General features: G+C 45.5%; 2 protein-coding genes and 2 pseudogenes across 3 annotated transcripts; 1 reads left to right on the plus strand and 3 right to left on the minus strand.

Annotated features, from left to right (window-relative positions):
• Nucleotides 1–249: 249 nt before the first annotated feature.
• Nucleotides 250–1,404, minus strand: LOC112899766 (COX assembly mitochondrial protein 2 homolog). Of its 2 annotated transcripts, none has more exons than XM_025968366.1 (4): nucleotides 1,322–1,404; nucleotides 818–886; nucleotides 614–718; nucleotides 250–482 (listed from the first exon to the last, which is right to left on the minus strand). In XM_025968366.1, exons 2-4 carry the CDS (start codon nucleotides 860–862, stop codon nucleotides 381–383), a joined length of 252 nt encoding a protein of 83 aa, XP_025824151.1. In that variant the 5' UTR covers nucleotides 863–886; nucleotides 1,322–1,404; the 3' UTR covers nucleotides 250–380. The 2 variants fall into 2 exon arrangements, with proteins under 2 accessions (XP_025824151.1, XP_025824152.1); XM_025968367.1 differs by having other exon boundaries at nucleotides 818–909; nucleotides 1,322–1,381.
• Nucleotides 1,405–3,882: 2,478 nt separating this feature from the next.
• On the minus strand, nucleotides 3,883–5,380 carry LOC112899765 (protein BEARSKIN1-like). Its single transcript, XM_025968365.1, has 3 exons — nucleotides 5,189–5,380; nucleotides 4,790–5,067; nucleotides 3,883–4,690 (listed from the first exon to the last, which is right to left on the minus strand). The coding sequence occupies exons 1-3, from the start codon at nucleotides 5,355–5,357 to the stop codon at nucleotides 4,124–4,126; spliced, it is 1,014 nt and encodes a 337-aa protein (XP_025824150.1). The 5' UTR covers nucleotides 5,358–5,380; the 3' UTR covers nucleotides 3,883–4,123.
• A 3,485-nt stretch (nucleotides 5,381–8,865) lies between these two features.
• Nucleotides 8,866–12,480, minus strand: LOC112898970 (annotated as a pseudogene).
• Nucleotides 12,481–16,327: 3,847 nt separating this feature from the next.
• Nucleotides 16,328–17,806, plus strand: LOC112900714 (annotated as a pseudogene).
• The last annotated feature ends 5,924 nt before the right edge of the window (nucleotides 17,807–23,730 follow it).

Genomic DNA, 23,730 nt, shown 5'->3' on the forward strand with positions numbered 1-23,730 from the left:
GCAAAATTCCAATTCAGCTCATAATTATCTTGAAAGTCATATTATAGAATGTTTCTTGGAGTGAACATATAAGAAGGCAAGGATCTGGTTTAATTCAAAGCTAAGTTATTTCAGAACAACATGGTGAAAATTTAGTTACCTATCTTCTGCCACTCTGCTATATAGAGCTTCTTGTGTCACGGATTAAATGTAAAAGGTTGTTTCCTTCCTTGAGATTTGACCAAACATCAGTAGCATGACCAAGGAAAGAGTTTGGAACTCCAAGTTCATCACTAGTAATAGCTTTTTAAAACATTAAAAATTTGTTAAGTATACAGCTGAGGCTGTTGAATTGTGATAAAAAGAACATTCAAATGCAGATCCCCGCCCTATATTCCAAGTTATGATTCCTTGTTTTCCTCAGCCATTTCCCTTTTATACGCCTGAAGCTGTTCTTTAAATTTCTTGCTCTCCTCAAAGTTTGCCTTCCTCTTCAAAGCTTTCTGAATTTCACAAAGAACAAAACAGCATTTAGGGAAGCGAAGAACTAGCATCATAGGTTCTCACATTGGAACAGACAAATAAATGTTAGTATAAATTCCAATGCAGGGAAAAGAGAAAAATAATTAAGCACCTCCTGCCGGAAGCACTGGTCTAGCTTAATCTTAAGATCTGTGCATTCGCCAAAGAATTTCTTGAAAGGATGATCCATCTGGCACTTCTGGAATGCTTCAATGATCTGGGTGACAAATGGACATTAGCTTCATGAAAGAATGCACAAATTGTACAGTTCACATGCCAGAGCTTTAAACAGAGCCAGATATAAGCAGAGAGGTACCTCAGCACACATAGGATGCCTGTGCAAGGTTAGCGGAGGATGCATCTCCAGGGATTGCTAAGGGTGAGCCTGCATGATCGCTGACCATGTTACTGCAGGAATGGGAGCTTAGCTGAACCCTCAATATTTGGAAAATTAAGTAATTACTAGCCCTTCACATAATCACACAGCAAGCGAATTTGCAATAAAACTCGATGGATTTGGATTATCCATCCCGGCAAGGATGATCGGGATTCGATTGCTTGCAGGAAACAAAAGATCATGTCGCACACACCCCATTCACAGAATATGCATCCAAGCAGGCAGGGGCGGAGCCAATACTTTTTGCACAAGAAAAATCGAAGTTAGTAGGTACAGTACAAAACCCTTGGCGGCCGAAAAATCGAAGTTAGTAGGTACAATACGAAACCCTGGTCAGATCCCGAATACAAATAGCTACGTTAGGGGTTCAGGTGTTCGATTTCGCACAGCAGGAAAGGAAGGGAAGAGAATGGGCGGACATACCCTTGTCGGCCGGCGAAACACCCGAGGAAGATCTGGCAAAGAGCGGCTCCCCTCGCCCTGTCGTCGGCTTCTAGGAAATAATAAGGGCCTGTTCGGATCCTAGTAAAAAAATTGCTCTTTTTTTCCATTTGGACCCAAATACCATACGGCAAAAAGGAAAGAGCAACAACAGATAGCAAAATAGCAAAAGAAAACAGCAAGCGCCCGATCCCGCATCCCGACCCCGCCGCCCGACCCCGCGCCTCGGCCTCCGCCCCCGCCGTCCGACCCCGCGCCTCGGCCTCCGCCCCCGCCGCCCGACCTCCGCCGCCCGCCACCCACCGCGTCTGTCTTGTGGAATACAGCGACACAAGAAAACAAAGAGCAAAGGAAAAAAATGTACTATGGTAGTGTTTGGATCCAACCAGCAAAAGAGCAAAAGGGCAAAATTTTTACCATTTGCCAAAAGTGGTAAAAGTTTTGCCATTAGAGGTGTTTGGATCCAAATGGCAAAAGTTTTGCCCTTTTACTCTTTTCCTGGTTGGATCCAAGCACTACCTAACACTGAGGCGTGGGGGAACAGACAGCCGGATGTTTTTTCTTCCCCACGTCGAACAAGCCCACGCCGAGAGACAGCAGCAGGAGCAGAAGGCCCAGACAGTAGGAGCAGAAGGCCCAGTTTAGCTTACTTTCTTCCATTTTATTCCATCTGGACAACTTTTTTTAATACTTTCAGGAATTTATTATTTCAAAATATGTACCTATCAAAAAAATTCAAAATTTTATGAAAGATATTTATACAAGTGTAACTCATGTTCATCATTGTTTAAAATGTTAAAAGTGTAGTGCCAAAATGCTGACATTAAAAATCCAATGCTGAAATGATACAATTTAAAATTTAATTAGCCTTACACCTATCAACATTTACGAAAGCTAGGTCGACATTATAAAACACATGGTTTAAAATTTTACAAGAACTAGTTGTTTCAAATCATTGATTTAAAAAGTAAAAAAATGCATGTTGGGTCTTAACTTTGATTTAATTATGAGCATCATCTTGCTTCAATCAATTCATAAAACGAATGCATGAATGATAGAAAAATATATTTGAATTTTCAAAACTCCAATGAAAACATCCCACCAAATCACTCATACTGGCTATCTCAATCTGACACACATGCCCCTCTCAATCGCTTTCTAAGGTCCTCCGTAGCTGATAGTTTTCAGCTTTCCACTCGCGTGTCCCGCATGATACTCATGCCTGTATTGTGTGAAGCTTGATCTTTCAAAATGGAAGATACGGCCTTCTAGCCATGCCACTTTCAAAACGAATTCAAAATTATATCCAAAATAAGTCAGGATTATTCATCTTTTTTATACGAATAAGAAGGAAACTTTTGCATCCAAACAATGAACAACTACACGAATTTGAGAAATTTTCATAGAGCAAAATAATTACCATGATAGTGGCAATAATCTTTATAGAATCATAATTGAAGTACAACCTACACCACATCAGTGACATATAGTGTCCAAAATTCTACGTAGTATTTGATATTTTCTAGGTCATATGTCTCAATGAAGGATATCCAAATAGAAACACGATTAATATCTTGACATATGATAATAAGGCTATGATTAGATAAGTATTATTATATGTTTGGATACACCTTTACGAGGATCCTAATTATTTTGTTGTATTAGCTAAAATAGAAAAGTGTTTATTTCAAGTGAGAATTCATGTCTATAATTGGAGAATTATGCCGTACCTAGGGTGAACTACTTAAAAGGAGATATAGATACTCACATTAATAATCATTTTGTGATGGGTGTAATGTAATCAGTATTCTACTCCTGCATGTTCCAAAAAGATGTAGACAATGTGAGAATTTGAGAAAAGTTTAAAGACCTAGGTGCATTATACTCAATTGTTTATGATATATAACAACTTTATTATCTACTACAGTCCGTTGGAAAAGTCATAGCATACGTAGCATGACACACATTTTGTGTACATTACTATCTACTACGAGTTGTTGGACAAATCAGAACATGCATAGCATGACCCATTTTCTCCACACTATTGCTAGTCTTCCCTTGGTATTCTCGGTTGCCATTACTATAGACTGGCTGGGTTGAGTACCGACTACTCAACGTATGACATATTCGAATGTATGGTATAGAACAAGAACACAACAACTAGTTAAAAAAACTTATCATAGCACCTTTAGGATTCATTTCAAAAAAAAACTTGATATAAATAATATAATACAAATATAACATAATATGTCTATAGATATTGACGACCTTGAAGATGCATATATGGAGGAGGAAACATTGCACATAAAAGAAGTTACAATACAACAATCAACTTGTTATCATAGTTCACTCATCACAAAACGAGTAGAAGAAGTGGCGTACATGCAGAACAAATTCTGCCGCCTACTCCATGCAGGTCGAAATAAAATACACACGCTCTACATCTGTGTAATACCCCGTGCATGCAGGACAAGAAAACCCCCAAATAAAGTTGAATTCTTGTGCTTCGTCAGCATTGCCCACACACACAATTTAGTCACCAGTTACGCGCCATGTGTATGTATATCCTTGGCTCTTATTACACCATACCAACAACAAATAATACAACATATACACACATCATCGTAAAACACCAAAACTAATCCAAACAAATCAGGTTATATATAAGCTCCCAATGCAAGAAACCTGCATCAATTTGCACGATTTCATCATGTACGGACGCTGCTGCATGCTCACTTGTTCTTCGATCGTGTCTCCGATCAGACATGTCAGCAAGCTAAGCTTTTACCTCCCGTAACCCCATAAATCCATCTCCCCTCCTCGTTGGGCGCCGGAGCTCATGGCGCCGGCCATCTGCTGCACCGCGGCGCCCCCGCCGTTGCTGAAGCCGTCCATCGCCTGCCACTGCTCGGCGGCTGCACCGCTCGCCTGGTCCCTCCCTTCGCCCAGCTGGGCACCGTCTGCGGCGACGCCGTCGCTGCTGCCGACGTCCAGTCCGCCTGGGTGATGCTCGACCGGCAGGCCGGAGAAGTCGTAGCCGGCGCCGGCAGCGTCGTCACCGGGCCGGTGGTTGGTGAGGAGGTCCTGGACCTGGACGTGGTGCGAGTAGGCGGCGTGCGGAGCCGGCGCCTGCATCTGCGAGTAGTAGGAGGAGGCGTGGTGGTAGTACTGGTGCGGGTGCATGTAGTGGGACGCCAGGGCGGCCCTGGCCTGGTCGTGGTGGCCGCCCAGCGGCGGGGACACGGCCAGGTGGCCGCCGGCGTCCGCGCCCTGGCTGGTGCTCCCTTCGCCGCCGCCGATCTTGAAGAAGCACTTCTTCTTGAACACGCGGCACACCACCCATCCGTCCTCCTGCACGGCCACACATGCATCAACAATGAGCAAAGTGATCGAAACCCTAAGGGAGCGTGGATTGTGGAGAGAGCGAGAGAGGGAGAGAGAGCTTATTACGCTGGTGCCGCCCTGGGCGTCGTCGGCGTCCTCGAGGCGGTACTCGTGCATGATCCAGTCGGTCTTCTGGCCGTGCGGGGCGCGGCCGCGGTAGAAGACGAGGGTCTTGCGCATGCCGATCTTGCGGTAGCTGGTGCGGATGCACTTGTCCCGGCCCGTCGCCTTCCAGAAGCCGGCCGTCGTGGCCCGGTTCGTCCTCGACCCCGTCGGGTACTTGCGGTCCTTGTGGCTGAAGAAGTACCACTCGTTCTGCGGCGCCGACCCGATCCGGCACCTCTCTGCATAGTGCATCCATCCATCCCATAATTATTCATGACACATCAATTATACGGATCATCATGGAGAATTATCAAGACTGACATGCATGATCAAAATTTAATTGCATGTCTAGTTTACTACCTTGCAGCTCCCATGGCTCGATCTTGTTGAGGTCGACCTCCCTGATGACCTCGAGGTCGAACTTCTCGAAGCCGACCTTCTTCTTGAGGTAGTAGAGCAGCAGCTCCTCGTCGGTCGGATGGAACCGGAACCCCGGCGGCACGCCGTTGCTGGAGGAGAAGGCCGCCATGTGATCCAATCAATCGATCAGCTCCCCCGGTACGGTCAAGCCTTCATTTTTGACGCGGGAGAGGCCTGTAGCGCGTATATATACACGAGTGGCCGACCTCCATGGGCGGGCAGCAGGTGCGTCGTCAGCACTGCCGCCGCACAGGCAGCTGTTGGCTGCAGACTGCAGCGCAGCAGGGGGTGGTGGGGAGAGTTGACGCCGGCCGCCACGGCGCTGGACGGGGAGATAAAGTTGGTCGCGTAGGAAGGAAGGCAGGAGCTCGATCGCCTAGCGGTCAGCTGCATTATTCTACGCCCGTTAACGATCCCGAGGCTCGTTGTTTAGGGATCGCTTGATTGCTCTCAAAGCAACTGCTGGCCTGGCTTTGGGAGAGCTGCTATCCGATCCACTAGTAGCTAGTATAATCTTTATTTGCTATTCATATATATGTGTGTATATATGCTTCTGTAATTTCACATCTGATGATGGACAGAACTGAAGATGAATCGGAATACTGGATATAGATCTTCCTTTGACACTCGACTATGATGGTTTGCATGATGTGTTTGTATTATACTTACTCGTGTAAATCATAGATTAAAAGTTGAGATTGTTGCTAGATCTAGACAATAGTAGTACTAGTGTGAGTGAGTGATTGGCATGCATCCTTTTCATGAACATGCTCACGCACAGGATTTGAGGACTAGCTAGGAAACAAGCAGGTAGGGCAAGATCCAATACGCACCATAAATGATTTGGATTCTGACCTAGCTAATTTAACCCATTCATATGTAGCCATCTACGTGGCATGCATCCAGGCATCAAATGGGATTTCAGAGAAAATATGCATGATCAAGTGGAATTAGGAACTATACTACTACTAACCTGGAACTTTCTACCGAATTAAGCGACGACCAAGCAGAAGAGCTGCCGATTATTGCGCACCAGTAACATGGAAGAAATTAGTGAGATTTATGTTGTAGCTGCTCTTTGCTACGCATGGATTTGATGCAAAGCTTGTGGTTGTTTGGGGTTTCTTATTACTTGCACATCGGAGGAGGCAAGGGTGGTTATGGCCAGATTAAACTAGACGATCGATAACGCAGTCCAACGCGCACTTGGTACTGCAACCTAAACCAACCAGTCTCCCTAGGGATCGAGCACCATGCACACACATGCAGCAGGCAGGCACAGTTTCCGCTAAACCTTAACTGACTGAGCTTAACTGCAGCTGAAGGATCAGTTGACATCCACCCTCCGCCACTAAACTAGTACTTACTGATATGAATTCTGCTTCACCCAATTTATCGATCAAACAGCTAACTTTTAAATCACTGAACTGGAAAACAGCCTGCAGGCTACAGCTACAAACTTGGGAAATGGACACACATATATCATGCAGATGCAGGCAAGTTCACCCTTCAAGAGTATTCAGAATGAATCTGATCTGAAAGTTGGTTCTGAGTTCCGCTCCAAATGTTCGTAAGCACAACGTTTCGCATTCATCGACCATCTCAAAATTTGTTCATGCGTAGAGATTGGGCTAGCTTGAATCCATAATAATGTACCCATCAACTGAAATATCACAGAAATTGGCCAAGAAAAAAAAAACAGAAGAAGAACGAACTAGCATGATTACTCAAAGCATGAGTTAAGGGCCACTCCATGTGAGGGGCAGGGATCCAATCGAGCCACGACTCGTGGGGGTCGTCGTCGTCGTCCACGCACTGTGCGGACACGGGGGCTAGCCCGTGCACCTTGAGTGAGGCCTACTGCTCCGCCGTCACCCTGACGCGCCTCCGCCCCGCCTGCGGCGAGGCTCCCGATGCCAGCCGAGAGGCCGCCGGGCCGGCGGAGGGCCGGGGTAGCTCGTGCGTGCGCGGGGCGCGCGCTCGCACGCGGTTGCACGCGCAGCACGCGATCGATCGGCAGAAGAAACCTCGCCCCAGTGGTCAGGCCGCGGGGGCCTCCCCGGCCCGGCCGCCATTCGCGCGCGCTTTGAGTGAGAGCTGAGAGAAGCTAACGCGAGCTTGCGGCAAATGATTAGGGCCGGGGAGCCCCTAGCCTGCTGGAGTTTACCGCAACCAACCTCATCAGGGGAGGCAGCTCTGAGATTGTTACCACCTAGGATAGGAACCTAGCCGGGCGAGCCGTGTATGCTGGTCTCAGCTTGCTTCCTGTGCCATTTGCTTGCTGCCCCTGGTAATCTTTTTTTTCGTGGCGGGTGAAACGTACGTACTTGCCATGAAAACTTGTGCCTCCAGGCTCCGATCCTGCCTCGGTTTTAAACTTGCCAATTCGATCGCCGTGTCAATGCATGTATGCTTCAGGTATGTGCTCTGTTAGTCGAGGCGGCAAGCTTCCCACAGGGTGAAAGGTCAAGCGGATCTGAGTGCAACCAGCACTACAGTGTTTTACTGTTCTTGTGCTGGTAATGTAAGAAACCATAGTAGTGTTAGCTACTGTTTCTAGTCCCCCCTGTACAAGATGAGGTACCTATATGGCAGAATTAGGAGACAGCGTTAGTGCAAATTTTGGTGTATCACGAGGTCCATAGAACAGCTCAATACTTTTACTCAAGAATTATTGAACCTTCCTAGGAAAAGGAAAAGAAAGGAAGAAGAGAAAAATATGGAAAAGAGGTTTTTAGTGATCAAGAAAAATGTTTCAGAACACGTCACAAGGAAAATAAAATAAGTCGTTTTTCCCATGTTCTCATTTGATCAAATTTCATATATTTCTCAGTATAGTTGTTCATATATTTGCTTCTTCCTTTTCCCATTTCAGATGCCAATAATATAAACTGCGCACCTGTTTTTACTTATATAAGGTGCGTTGGTGTTACACCGTTCTACAAATACACCACTCCCATCACCATCAATCTCTCAAAGGATGCGGGCGATGCTTATAGCAGAAAGTGTGCAAGAGGAATGCCATAGTGTAGTAAATCTTCTGAATTTCCTTGTAATTAGCATGATCAGAAACAGGCAGCAAACCATTGGGTATACTTAGTTTAAGAAAACATTGGTATGCATATGACAATAAAGAAAACCTCATTGTGCTTTTATTCCAGAACAAGTCAGAAAATAGAGGGGAAATTTTCTAAGAGGATTGATTAATTTACTATCCAATTTTCTCTATTCTAATTAAGAGTAAGACGGACACCTCAACTCGACTAATAAGATATTAGCATTAGATACTACACAAGAAGTTTTGCTTTCTTTCAAAGTGTCCTAAAGTGGGTTCGTTGAAGATGATCAAAGATGTTTAATAGTTAATCCCCACAAAGTCAATCATGTGAACTATAGATGGTAGAGAAGCGTTTACTATCTTCAGCCATGCATGCGCCACCCCTTTCTTGCGTGCTCTTATCTGCGTGCATGTTACGTGACTGTATAGTGCACTAATTCCCTTAACAAAAACAAAAAAACAAATCTAACGCACAACTAGAATTTTCTACAACACAAGTAATTCATATGCAGTCATGATGGTCAACCAAACTGTGTAGCTTATGTGAATTTTCTACTCATTTGGTAAATATACATAAGTATTTGAGGAAATTGCTAGAAATATTTACAAAATGAGTAGCAACTCTGGTCGTACACTGTAACTTATGTGAACAATCTAAACTGACTCGAGCTATTTACATAGCTAGGCCCCCAAAGAAGATAAAGATATCCACAGAGCGTGGGAGGAGATAAGAATATCAGTTGAAATTTCCAGCATGTTCTTCTCTATTACATGCATTATCAACCATTGCTGTTGCATTGATGTGACAGAACACATAGAGCTTCTTGGATCAATAGTGCAAAGCAATTTTTGAGGTGAAACCTTTCTCCGCTTTGTTATGTTTGCAATTTTTGCAAAAGAATTTCGTCAATGTAGTTTTTGTCATATTGAGGTCGATCTGTGAAAATGAAGCTTGCTACACTCGCATACCTGAAACTGAAAACATAGCAGTAAACTAAGCTAATAAGTTTGACATTCAGATGAAAATGTACCTTTGCCATATGAAGTTTCAAGAATTACCTGAGGCGGGTATTGGGGGGATCAAGCTCCTAGGTGGCATTGGTGGTCTTATTTGAATTGGTTTGCTTTCTTTTGCCTCAATAACCACCACATCAGAAGTGAGAACAGACTACTTTTCTACAACCTTTGATGGATCCAGTATTCCAGCAGCCATCAAGTCCTCATAGCGGTTCTTGGCAGCATTGCAACCATAATTTGTGTTGTCATTCAGTAACATCTTTTGAGAGCAACAATCAAACACAAGTTAGATCCAGACAATGAGTTCAGAAAAAATTATGTGTGCAGTTATATTGCATGGTGGCATCTGCATACTTTTGGACGCAAAAATATGCATAACATGTACTGTAACTAATAGAGCTACCGGTGCAGCTAACAAACCTTTTCAACGACAAAATTACCATTCATCCCCGCATTGTTTGCTATCAGTGAGGTAGGGTAACTCAAGGCTTGCTTAAAGATGTCAACACCAATCTAAACAAGTATAATACAAATCAGAGTCAAGACATAATCATCGCATTGGAACAAGCAACGGAACAATATACCTTGACAATCACTACAAAACAGAGTTACACAAGTAGGTCGACTTACTGCTAATGCCTCAACTTACCAAATATTTCATTAAATACCCTTTTTCTCAAATACAAGTAATAGAGTATGACCTTTTGCTCTATATTATCCAATGATGATTCCTTGATTGCATCAATCTTCTTCGATAATCTTAGTAGGCTACATCCGCCACCAACTACAACACCTTCCTCAGTAGCTGCCTGAATTATTAAAAAAAAGAATTGTTCAAAATAGTTACCGAACCACACATGATACGCACGTAGATTGGATCAATCAAGATACCCTAGTTGCATTGAGAGCATCTTCAATTCTCAGCTTCTTATCTTTCAACTCAATGACTGTCTGAGCACCAACCTGTAATTAGCTTCGTGCTAAAATTTCAAATTCTGACATTCCCATGGCAAAATTGATACCCCTAAAATGTTTTGAGCAGTGAACTAAAACAATATGTGGTGCCTGGATGATTGCAATTCCACCACATAACCTTGCTATCCTCTCACCCAATATTTTCTTGTTGTACCTTTCCTTTGAATTCTGAGAGTTAACAATTAAAAGATATAATTTTATCCAGAAAAAGTGATGCATGTAGAGGACAGAAAGTCACATGGCACTTTTGCATGTTTCAACTGGAATAACTATACCTCAATTTGTCCTTTTATCATAGCAACTCTTTTCTCAACTGCATGACAAGTGCTTCCATCTATAACAATTAGTGTTGAATCTTTTCTGATAACCACCTTAGAAGCAGAACCCAGAACCTCTTTTCCTGCCTTTTCCAATGAATATCCCATGTCATCCCTCACTACTGTACCTGAAAACCAACAAGAATTTGTTGATGACTGTAATTACATTGGTTAGACTGGTGATTAAGTTCCATACCTCCTGTCATGACTGCAATATCATCCAAGCATTGAGTCTTTTGCTCCCCAAAAGAGAGAGCCTTAACTGCTGCAACCTTAATTATCCCCTTCAGCTTGTTTTTTTTATCAAATGAGCCATTGCTGCTTCTTCCACATCCTCAGCAACTATTAACAATGGATAATTTTCTTTGACAGTACTGTCTAGTATCCTTATAATTTCACCAGCATCAGTAATTTTCTTGTCAACCAACAGAATCTACAAAAAGAAAAAAAACTATTATAGTCATTCTGCAGACCAATAGTGTATAACGGGTAACTTGCCCTTACCTTACAGTCAGTGAATTCCACTGTCATATTTGCACAATCAGTAACAAAGTAGGGCGAGAGGTAACCACGTTCAAATTGCATTCCTTCAACAACATCTAGACTGTTTTCGGTGCCTCTTCCATTTTCAATTCTCACCATTCCTTTTCTACCTACTCTTTGAAAAGCATCAGAAATCATATTTCCAACAGCATAATCATTTCATGCGCTAACTGCAGCCACATGTGCAAGTTCATGGTCTTCAATCTACATGACAACATGTCACACAATTAAGTTTCAAAAAACATGTCACACAATTCTAATATATTTTTACAAGGGAAATACAAAAGACTACTTAGATAAACTAAAAAATCATACCTCCCGTGACATTACTCTGAGCTCATACACCAAAGCGGCAGCAGTCTTCTCAATACCACGTGCAGCCTGAACTGGGTTGATTCCAGCTACAAGAACCTAATTTATGAAAAAATCATAAGAAGCAATGTAGGTTCAGAATTCTGAATTTTAGTATCAGCGAATTCATTATAGCACCCAAGTTATTCCCTGTTACCAGACTTCACATTGTAGAAAACTAGAACAAGGAAAGAGATGGCCATACTTTCATTCCTTCAGCAATCAGGCCTCGAGCAAGGATTATGGAAGTGGTACAACCATCTCCTGCAATATCATTGGTCCTTGCACCAGCCTGCCTGACCAGCTTTACTCCAAGATTTTCTAATGGATCCTCCAATTCGATCTCCAACAACACAATTAGATTGATACATTCAACCATTGAAAGTTGTAGGACATGTTCAGGGAAGAACGATAAGCAAGCTCATACATTAGTGCCAGAAACCGACAACAATAGCAAATTGCATTGTCCCACTTATGTTACTAGCTTATTATAGAACAGTGAGCACAGTAAAAAAGGGTCTACTATTGCAGTAAAATAAGATAACAAGAATGGTCAAGAACTGAACAGCAACCACTGGAGTGAACAACACGTTTAACATTTTATGGCTTTGGATGAATGCAGTCAATCCAGATTCAGTCTCCTTGAAGCTGACACTGAATAGCAGCATACTGCAGAAAAACTTCATGTCGGATGGTATTACCTCCTTAAGGACAGTCTAGCTATCATTGATAATCTTGGGAGGGCTATACTTGTTGCCAAGCACTACGTTCCTCCCCTTGGGCCCCAGGGTGACCCCCACCAACCGCGCCACTAGGTCCACCCCAGCCTGGAGCTTCTTGGTAGCGGAGAGGTCACGGTTGAAGTGCAGATCCTTGTACACCGGCATCGGCGTTGGCTTCTTGGGAGGGGAGAAGGGCAGCGACGGGGGCTTCATGGACAGAGGAAGGGACGGAGCCACCATTCTCGACATGCTTCTTCCACCCAGCTAGGACTGTAAGAGCGAGTCTGGATTTGATTTTCCGATCTAATCGGAAACTGTAAGAGCGAGTCTAGATCCAACCCGGCTATTACACGTGACGAAGTCGAATTCCGCTCGTGCCACAACGGCGATGCGCCATCGCCGCCGACCCTGATGATGTGGCTCAACTTCGGCTAGCGCCGCAGCGCAGACGCACTGTTACCACCGGCTATGACTACTTCGACAAATCTACATCGCCAACGATTTCTTCAATTACTCGTCTCGACTAGAAACTGGTCGTGGACGAGCCTTAAACTACTTGGCGACTAGTTCTGTACGGCCAACAACTGGTCGGGATCAAATCCGACTAGTTGGCTTCTTCAACAAATCCTCGCGGCTCCATCGTCGACTGCTGCGGTTTCATCGACAACCATCCACAAGTGGGCGTGATTCGACTACTCCGACTACTTGTTTCGGCAAGAAAACTAGCTGGGAGATGGCTTCACACCGTCAACAACTAGTCAGAATTGACTCCGACTAGTCGGCTTTATCAACAAACCATCGCGGCTCCATCGACAGCTGCTGTGGCTCGTCGGCAATCGTCCACGAATCAAGCTAAGTTACTTATACAATTTCTGACATGTTCTTCACAGGATCGAATTGTTTTTGCGCAACGCGGATTCTCTTCACAGGCCATGTCATGCCTATTCCTGATTGCCTGCACGGTCCGCCCTGCAACATGGGCGATCGGGTTACACTCTATAAGTGTGCTCCACGAGCATTCTCTTTTTTCGCGCAGCACCGACTGCTTTAGTTTCCTCTCAATGGTTGCTATAATACCCGGGTAGAGTACGCTTATCGTGACACCTCGACTCTTTTGTACGCCTATGCAACTACGCGTGCACGCGGCCAAGCTCCCTGCGCAATGGTTTACGGCAATTAGGGATCCGGTGCTTAGCGTAACAGGCTACCTACCCGGCGTTATTATGCGACCCAGCAAGAGTACAACGCGAAAAATTTACATGCATTTTACAATGCTAGGATTTGCTCCCAACATGATATCAGTATATCAGTTACACCATACTTTTATATTTACCTTGCAGGGGATCTGATCTGGATCATGATGATGGGCGAGTTGAATTCAACTCCGATCAGATAGCTTCATCAACAATTGTCAAGGACTACTTTGATTTCGCGAGAACGCTCGCCTACGCGTCGCTAACTACAGCGGCTACTCGTCGGATTCGACTCCGACTAGTTGGGTTCATCAACAACCGTCGGCGACTACTTAACTTCGTGAAGAATGCACGGCGATACGCCGGCGACTGCTTCTATTACTCGTTTCGCCTACAAGACTAGTCGGAGGTGACTCTGCTTGGCACTACATTGGTGACTACTTTGACTACTCGTCTTGCCCATAAAACTAGTCGAAATCAACTCCGACTAGTTGGCTTCATCAACAATTCAAGATTCAGCGGCAACTTGACCGATACCTAGGTCCGGGGGCTGGCGCCACCGACTAATAGGCATATCATATGCGACTCATCTAGCTTCCAGGCTCGGGGGCTGGATACGACACGGCTCTCAGCAATGAAGTTTACATGCCACGATTCTTTGGATCCTTTATTCTAAAACTTAGGGATTTGGATTCAAAGCTCGGAGGCTACGAGAAACGTGTCATCAGCGACTTGTTTTTTAAATCTTCTGGAAGATAAAGGCAGAAGACTCAAAATTGAATTGACCCTCAGCCTGATTTTACGAGTCAACCTAAGGTTCGGGGGCTACTCCATATGGAATGCGAGTTTATCGTACCCCATATAAAAGAAGACAATTGCTCGGAGCATGGGCACCTTACAGCCTCGATGCAGTTAAGGAAGTACTTGGAGGACATCTTCAAGATGAAGTTCGGGAGAACTTGAAGACGCCTTCAGAAGTACTCGGACGCCTGCAGTACTCGGCTACGAAGAGCTCGGAGGCTTGTCAGATCTGGGTACACGGGACTGTACACGTGGCATACTTTTCTAGAATAAGTGTTGGGACATGGCCCATGCTCTACATCTGTGTAACTACTCGTAGTCTAGTAGAACTGCTCTTACAGTAGTCAAACTAGTCAGATACAGTAGGAAACTACCAGTACTCGGGTAGAACTCTAGAGCATGTATTCGACTAGGATTTCCATGTAAATCTCCTCTAGGGAGGACCGATCAGATCATCCAAGAAATCACCCGGAAGATCACCCAATCATCATCAAAAGTAATACAGATCATACACGACGTAGGGTATTACGCTCTCGGCGGTCCGAACCTGTGTAAATCTTGTGTTACTTTCGCCTTCGAGTTTCTAATCTCGGCGACACCCTACCTACAAACTCATCATCTTGGAGATATTTTTCAGTGGGCGTGACGGTAAAATACCGACAGGTTCCATTCGAGGGATAATGTCGTGATATGTTTGAAACCCAATTCATCCTCTGCTTGCCCTCTTGTAGCTGCAAGCCGGAGGAGCACACACGCAACTCACGCACGCCACTTGCACGGGCCGTTCCCACTCGGGGCCATTAGCTGGCGATCGTTCGCTGCGAGGGCGTTTGCGGCGAACGAGCGTAGGAGGATTCCAGCGGCACACGTGCATAGCTAGCAGCGAATATAGATATCTTCCCAAGCATGCCTCTCGCTACGTCCCACCGTTTCTCCTTTCCAATGTCTAGCTTCTCCTGTATTTTTTTTTTGCAGCGCATGTTCCACATTTTTATCGTGTTTTTTATATGTATCAAAAGCTCTTGCATATCATTATCTTTCAAATTACGTATCAAAAACTTTGTATCTAGGATTTTAAAACTTTCATATTATATATCAAATACCTTATACATATCAAAACCCTTTCTATCCGGAATTCAAAAAACTTTGAAATCATATATTTAGAACTTTATATTGGGTATACAAAACTTAAACCTTTATATTTCCAAACTTCATGTTCCAAATTTGGGAACTTTCTACTAGCACATGCACATTATAAACTTTGTACCCTCGGATCGGTTAGAATAACTTTAAAATTATGTATCGAAAACTTTTTTAATTTCTAAGCCCATCCCACCAGTATACATGAGGAATGTGGTGCTCCCAAATCAGGAGTACCAGAAATCTTTGGGCATGATTTACAAAAACTTTGAACATAATTCAACACACACATGCCAAACACATTTCGCTTGTTTCATAGATGCTTTCAGCATATAAACTTTCTGTTTCATGGTCAAGGCCTTATTACATGTATACTGATAACTTTTAAATTGCAAATGAAAAATTTTCTACTTAAGTTATGCATATTAGAATCTTTCTATTTGAATATTGAAAACTGTTTAACTCATAGTTAAAAATTCTTATGCCATGCGCCAAATACTTTATATCCAGGATGCAAGAAATTTGAAAAATCACATTTATGTATCGCTAGGTTCCAATTGATATAAAAAAACTTTATACTTAGTATACAAAAAACTTAACATCAGTTTAGATCCCAGTCTAGTTTTACAATATTACGTATGTCAATTTATTTTTCTGGAGAATAATTACTCTATTCTAGTGTTGCTATTATAATAAATCTCATATAGCATGAATTTAGGGAGAGTCATTCTCTATTATATTGTCATGCAGTTGGGGTGAGTTGCTCTCGACCACCGCGAGGCTCATGGCCAGAGTTCGTGGCGCAGAATTAAAATATATCCTGGAGCTCACACGTCACACGTTACAATTACTGCAGCCGTTTTGTCTGCCTAAGCACGTGCATGCGTTCGCCGGGTGTTTGCTTACTAGCTAGACCAAAGAGTGCAAACCGCCTCTCCATTCCAACTGAGCCGTATCTTGCAATGGACGACGACTTCGTCGCTGCACTAGCACCACCGCCCCATCTCTCCGGCGTCGTCACCGTGCTGCTCCTGCTCCTCACGGCTGCGTCCCTCCTCGTCATCCGCCGCCACAATACCGGCGATGATGCAGCGGGCAGCCTTGGACGTGAACTTTCCGCGCCGGTGATGGCCACGGCGCGCAGGAGAGGCCGCAGCACCAGGCGCGGCCTGTCCATCCACGTGACGGACCGCGCCGTGGCGCGCCGCGCCCTGGTGCAGCACAGCGCGGCGTTCCTCGACCGCCCGGCGACCTCCGTGCCGAGCACCATCCTCGCGCGCAGCCGCCACCACAACGTCCTCCCGGCGCCGTACGGGGCCACGTGGCCGCCGGCGCGCTGCACCCGTCCCGCCTCGGCCAGCTCGGCGACCTCGTGCGGGCGCTGAGGAGCGGCGCCCCCGCCGGCGAGAGCCTTCACTTCGCCGTGTTCTCCGTCATCGCCGAGATGTGCTTCGGCGAGGACGTCGTCTCCGAGCTCGGGGAGGCGCGCCTCCGCGCCATCCTCAGGTTCCAGCGTGACCTTCTCCTTGCGTTGCCTTCCTTCTGGCTGTTCGTGAAGTAGCCGAGGATCGGCAAGCTCCTTTACCCGTCACGGTGGCGCCAGCTTCTCGCCCTGCGGCGGCAGCAAGAAGAGTCGTTCCTGCCTCTCGTCGCCGAGGTCAGGAACCGCAAGACAAAGGCACGCCGCGGCAGCACCTTCACGGCGTACGTCGAGTCCCTCCTCGAGCTACGTGTCCACGAAGATGGTGACCGGGCAGTCACCGATGGCGAGCTTGTCAGCCTCATCTCGGAGTTCCTCGGCGCCGGCACCGAGTCCACGGCCTCGGCGCTGGAGTGGACCATGGCCAACCTCGTCAAGCACCCCGAACCGCAGCGAAAGCTCCGCCTCGAGGTCGACGCCGCCGTCGGCTCCTCCCGGGACCGCACCGTCGAGGCGGCCGACCTGTCGCGCATGCCGTACCTCAAGGCCGTCGTGCTGTAGAGCCTCCGGCGCCACCCGCCCGTGCTGTTCGTGCTGCGCCACGTGCGAGGTCAGGACGCGGACGCCACCGCGGGGGCGCTAGGCGTGCCACGCCTGCCGGGCGGCGGCGCGACAGTGAACTTCCTCGTCGGCAAGATCGGCCGCGACCCCGCGGCGTGGTCGGACCCCATGTCGTTCGCGCCCGAGCGGTTCATGCCCGGCGGCGAGGGCGAGGGGGCTGAGGATGATGCCGTTCGGCGCCGGGAGGCGCATCTGCCCGGGCCTCGCGCCGGCGGTGTTCTACCTCGAGTACTTCGTGGCGAACCTGGCGAGGGAGTTCGAGTGGTGGGAGGCGGACGGCGAGGAGGTCGATCTCGCCGAGTTCCACGGGTCCTCCTTCACCGTCATGGACCGCCCGCTACGCGCGCGCCTCGTGCCGCGGGACGCGGCCGCGGCGGCAGCGGCGCGGCCGGCGAAGTGATTATCGCTTCGCGCCTCGCCATGTCGTACGAAGGAAGGAACATGCCGAATGGATGTGATTGCTTGCGCCTCGTGCTCCGTGCGTGCATCTATGCAACGTTTACGCAGACGCTATGCTATGCGCCTGGTGTATGTACAAAACTACCAGTACCAGTACAGCGACCATGTTTGTGTGGTAGAATTGACCATGAAGATCCGTCTCTGTAAGCCCAAGAATATATGGGCTGTACGAATTGATCTTTGTACTTACTGATTTTTTTATTTTTAACCTTTTAAATTTTATATTAAAAATAATCCAACCGAACAAATATTTGCATATCTAATACTTTTTTATCGCGCCGGTCCGCGTGGCTTAACAAAAACACGCTGTCGCGCTATATGCATTGGCGTGACAAGATATGCCACGTTGGAGTGCACAGGAGAGGTCCGCTAGTGTATATTCCACATGTCGAGCTTGTCGCACCGCTCCCACCGGCGTGATAGTACTGTCCTGTCACTCCACACCCGCCGACGCAACAGGGTTTCACCTTAGAAAAATTATATCTTTTCCATATGAACTCCGATGAAGATGATTTTTGTATAAAATTGTATTCCTCTACGAGATCTACAACTTTGTAGTTTGAAGTTTTTTCAATTTGAAGTCAAGAAGATGCTTGAATAATTAATTTAAACTTTAGACAACAAAGTAAGTACTTGTACTGCTATCGGATCGTCTCCAACTTCACATGTCCATCATGGTTCCACCATGAAGCGTCCCCTCATCCGAGGTGACTAAATGTGACACAAATATCAGTCTCAGGAGGCTGATAACACATTTATTATATCAGATGGTTCATTACCGTACAAACCGTCGAGATAGCAGGCACTGAAGCGCCACTATCAAGAGGGACAACATAAGGACTACAAGCCAAACTAAAGTGCCAATAAAATCTAAGATAACATCAGAGTCTTGCGCCATGGTAAGCTTCCTGTGGAGATCCTGAACCACAGGCAAGGTTGGGTGCAGGACGGCGACCTACTCGATGTCTTCAGGAACGAAGTTCGGATCCTCCTCTGTAAAAACTAGGCAAGAGTGAGTACATACGTACTCAACAAATCCAACCACACCCAGGGGGGGTAATAAAGATCATGCACAGGATATATCAAGGGTAAGGCTAGGGTTCATTTGCGATAAAGCGAGGTTTTGCACATGCAAAGGTTTATTTAATAAAACAGTTTTCTCAAAATATTTCTGTAGTATTCGAATAATAAGTGGGGTTGATCCTACACAAAGGATCCAAGTTTTAAAGCTACCAGACTCCACGTCCACAGTAGCTCACGGCACAACTGCCGGACACTTTCAAAACAACTCACGCCACATAACCAACCATCCTAAAATATCTATTGAAGTGACCATGCCGTAACTCGTCCAATACCGTGGACACGGCTATTCGAATAGATTTTACACTCTGCAGAGGTTGTACACTTTACCCACAAGTAGGATACCGCACTACGAACACCTTAGTGTCGCTGTGGATCCTAACAAAGCCATTACCCACTTTAGCTGAATCTAACTAGCCAACACGGAAGCAACCATGGGGTTAATGACCTATCAACAAAGTCATAACCAGGACATAACTCACACAAATCGTATTCCTTTTCCATGATCTCCCGTTGCTCACCAGCTCTCCTTTTGGCTACCAGACAACTAGTGGAGTTTATGCTAAGTCGTTGCCCACACAACGGTCGAGTGGTTGTACGATAAGTGGGTTAGGCAAGACGACACCTCAGTTCATCTTTACATTGACAAGACGGACATCTCCAACCATGTTTAACCACAAAGGTACAAGCTCACCCGTGGCATTTCATATAGGAAACACCGTCCATCTCATCAAATTATATCCTTCTTTTATTTTCCCGAAATCCCATTTTTACCTTTTATAACACCCACGCCTTTATTTTTGATAAAACATGTTGTGGTCATGATTAAAATATAATAAAGGGAATAAAAGGTCCTAAGCATCTCTAGCAGTAGTTAACGTCCAGCACAGCAAACCCTATATAGACATTAATCTAGGTCATCAAGGAATCGTCATAGCAATCAAGGGGTGGCTATCCAACCATATCTCGCAACAATGCATTTTATAAAAAAGGCCAATAGGTTGTGTTTATAAAACTGGGATAATTATGCATCAAAGGATGGGATTGGACTTGCCGTCCTCAAAGCCTTCCGGAAGCTCCTCCTCGAGGTACGGGTCTTCGGGCTTCGGCTCGTGGTCCTGCTCCTCCTCGGTCACACCGTCGGCTACAACACACAAACAATCACACAATAAAAACAAAGTTCGCCGACGAGCTAAAAAAAAGAGAGAAATAGAGAGCTTCGATTAAAAAAGATAGAGAAGACTATTATATTTGTCAGATGTGGATCCTGAGACTTGGAGAGTATATTTGATGCGTGGTGGAGTTTGGAATCGATTCGGAATATAATCTCGCATGAAATGGAGGGCTGCGGACTGCATAAGGAGGAAAGGTGGAGGGGGTTATGCACAAGTCTGCCTTTCTTCTTCCTTGAGACAGAACAGGAGGGGGGAAAACGGTAGGAGGGGGGGCGGCCAGGCCCTGGGCGCCGGCCCCCTGGTGCATGGCAATGCCCGGGGAGGAGGGGAAAACGGAGAGGAGGCCGAGGGGGTCCGGTTCCGGCCCTCACCTCGTGCGGAGACGGTCTACGGAGGGCTGTCCACGGAGATGGGTGGTGGCCGGCAATGGTGAGCGGCGGCGGCGAGCTGCAGTGTGAGTTAGAGGAGGGGAGGTGCTGGGGCGGTGTGGGCGGAGTGAGGGGCGGCTTGGGGTCTGATTTATAGGCCGAGAAGAAGAGGGGAGATGGCCGGCATGGGAGGGTCACGGGCAGTACAGGAGCCTCGCCATTAATGGCGGCCGGGATGCTCGGGAACAAGGCGCAAGCTGCGAGGGCGAGGGGACGGGACGGAGACGGGCCGGCGCAACAGCGGGCCGCACGCCGGCTTGGCGTGCACGGGCAGCAGGCATGCAGCGGCACAGCGAGTAGCAGTGGCCGTGGCATGACGCGGGCAGCGTGACGCGCGTGCAAGGCCAGCAACGGGGGCAGCGGCGGGTCATGCGCTGGCCCGCGCGTGCGCGCAAGGAGCGGGCTACAGCTTGAGCAGGTAGTAGGCAGCACATGGGAGAAAAAGAAAGAGGAAGCCAGCGTAAAAAAAAAGAGTCTGGGAAAAAATTTAGAAGAGAGAAATAAAATGGATTTGAGAAAAATATGAGAAAAGAAAAGAGGGGACACGCGCGCGGCACCGACGATCGCGGCCGGGCAGGCGCACGTGGCCGACCACGACACGATGATGATGTGACGGGACGGCGGGGCTAGTGGAAAAGGAAAAGGGACGGGCAGCTCCGCGGAAAAAGAGGAAGAGACTGCGCGATGTCGGAACGGCAGAAAATTGGGAGGTGGGCTTCGGGAGCTTAAGCGGCGGAAAAGGTTTAAAAGATTTTTAAGCGAGTGATTGGTAATGCAATTTAAATAAGATAAAAACGCGGGCGTTACACACCAAGTAAGTTCTATATAGCATTTGATTTATGAAATGTCATAGAATAACCAATAATAAATTGATAAGAACCAATACGGTAAAAACTCAAACTATATAATTGTCAAGTATTGAATATAATGTTATACTATATATTAATGATATTTTTAAGTAGATCAAGTAACTTGATGAAGGATTAAGACCTTAAAATATGGTTACAATGGTAAAATATGGTTGCTCTTCATTTTTGCGGAGGGCTTCGCTACAACAGGATTAATATTATACTAAGTACAGAGATACTGAGCAAGACTTATCCAACTAATCAATATAAATAAATTTTTATATGGACTTACTGACTTAAGTTTTGCTGTAAAAGTTTACTAAAAGTTATCATAAAGCTTGATTATGAGCTCTTCGTGGTTAAAACCGAACAATAATGGTTTACATAGATTTACTGGTTCCATATACCAACATGTGATCAGTATGTTCAAGGCCAGACCAACAAACAATTATTATATACTTTCTACTTTATTAAGGTGTGCTTGTTGTTCAAACTTCATTCACAAACTTTTAACTGAAATCCATTCAAAGTTCCAACTTTTTCACTGCATTCCAACACTTAGGTTATTTTAACTTCATCTCAAAATTGGCAATGTTATCATGTTTCATCTATTTAAAACCAACTTAAATACTTCCATGTTGTAGTACGTGACGCATACTACAACTTTATATTAGCTACAACTTCACTATTTAACTAAATTTCAAACTTGAAACTCTCCAAAATGACTTATTGGTCATATTTCCCTTCTTCAAACACTTATCCAAATTCAAATCTCTTTGATCAATACTTGAACTTGATTCACTCATTTGGTATAGTATTAGCCTTGTCCACCTATTTATACTATTTTTTTACTATTTCACATGTTAAATTCTCAGGTTCCTCACTTAGGCTAAATTTAGCTCAAATTTGGCTAGATTTTGAACTTATTATCGCATGTGACAATTTTTCTCTAATACCACTTAGTCCATTCAAATAATCATTTAGAGCTTAATCCCTTCTTAAAATCTTAAGGTGTCACATTTATCCACCTTTTACTCCAAATTTTAAAGTTGTTTTCTTCCATGCTAAAGCACATGTGTTTGGAGAGAAAAGTCTCACATAGAGATTTATCTATAAGGGAGTAAAGTTACAGGTGTGTCATTGTAATAAATAGATAAAAATAAGCAAATATAGGGAACCTATATTTTACTAATATTTTGAAAATACAAATACCGGTTCCCTCTTACACATATACGCTCCATAGCGTGTCATTGGGTAGATCCGACTTGGCGATATGGTGACGGGGTTGAGTACCACAGGTACGCCTAAGTACGGCCCTCAAGGGCCTAAGCAAGAGATCAGTCAACCGCCGCTAGGCGGCCTGGCCCACTCAAGCAGGGGCGTAGCGGTCAACAAAAGAAGCCACCACGGCCTGGCAACGGTCAAACCCGGGGCACGTGGCGCCCACCCGACCCGCGACGTCGCAGCAAGGGTCGGGAGGCCAGGGCCGATCCGAGAGGGGTGCCGACCCCAAAATCTCCTGGGAAAGGCGCGAGGCAGCATTAACTGCGCCGAACCTAACAAGACGTTAATAACCTTTGTAAGATCGATTTGCCGGAGTACCTCCGATTCTGCTGTTGTGGTCGTCATCTTCGATCTTTATTTCATGTTCTCTATGCATGATGATCGTCTCTACTGAAGTATGTCGTATGGCCTCGTCGGTCTCGAATGGTGTGATTGTCGTGGTAGTAGAAGATTGAAGATGTATGGTCATGTGAGCTAGACCGAGTTGATGTTGCAGCAGCTTGATTGAAGTAGAGACGATCTTCGAAATCTCTAGTGTACGCAGGCCAGGGCAGCAAAAAAGTTCATCCACAAAAACCTTCTTGCTTGCTTGTTAGATTCCATCGTAAACTCGTGTAAGTGTATCACTTAGGTCCATCAACTCCAAAAATTTATAAACTTTTTAAGTTGTTCACAGCAATTACATACCTATCCACAAGTGCATGTCGTGTTGACTATACATTTCTCCTATTGTAAGCACCAGGACGCTGTGGTGATGCTTACCACCCCTTCCCGTAGCAACTGTCAAGATATTTGATCTAGTTTAATGCTATTATTAACATCTAGTGTTACATTATATTCCATACTTAATAAGTATATAAGATAGTTCGATTTTTTTTTGCATTAGTACTTATCAAATGCTATATAAAACTTACTTGGTGGAACCATGCTGGACATGTCAAAGTGGAGACAATTCGATAGCAGCACAAGTGCTTAATACGAGGTCTAAAGTTTAAATTAATTATTCTAGCATCTTCTTGATTTCAAATGAAAAACCTCCAAACTACAAAG

This window comes from Panicum hallii, chromosome 7 (genome assembly GCF_002211085.1).
Source record: "Panicum hallii strain FIL2 chromosome 7, PHallii_v3.1, whole genome shotgun sequence".
Lineage (NCBI taxonomy): Eukaryota > Viridiplantae > Streptophyta > Magnoliopsida > Poales > Poaceae > Panicum > Panicum hallii.

Excerpts from the sequence above, each read along its gene's own strand:
- LOC112899766 (XM_025968366.1), bottom strand. The coding sequence starts at position 862 with ATGCATCCTCCGCTAACCTTGCACAGGCATCCTATGTGTGCTGAG. Across the intron at positions 719-817 it reads GGCATCCTATGTGTGCTGAG|ATCATTGAAGCATTCCAGAA; the intron begins GTACCTCTCTGC and ends TTTGTCACCCAG. Across the intron at positions 483-613 it reads ACCAGTGCTTCCGGCAGGAG|AAAGCTTTGAAGAGGAAGGC; the intron begins GTGCTTAATTAT and ends TGTGAAATTCAG.
- LOC112899765 (XM_025968365.1), bottom strand. The coding sequence starts at position 5,357 with ATGGCGGCCTTCTCCTCCAGCAACGGCGTGCCGCCGGGGTTCCGGTTC. Across the intron at positions 5,068-5,188 it reads CGAGCCATGGGAGCTGCAAG|AGAGGTGCCGGATCGGGTCG; the intron begins GTAGTAAACTAG and ends TGCACTATGCAG. Across the intron at positions 4,691-4,789 it reads ACGCCCAGGGCGGCACCAGC|GAGGACGGATGGGTGGTGTG; the intron begins GTAATAAGCTCT and ends GTGGCCGTGCAG.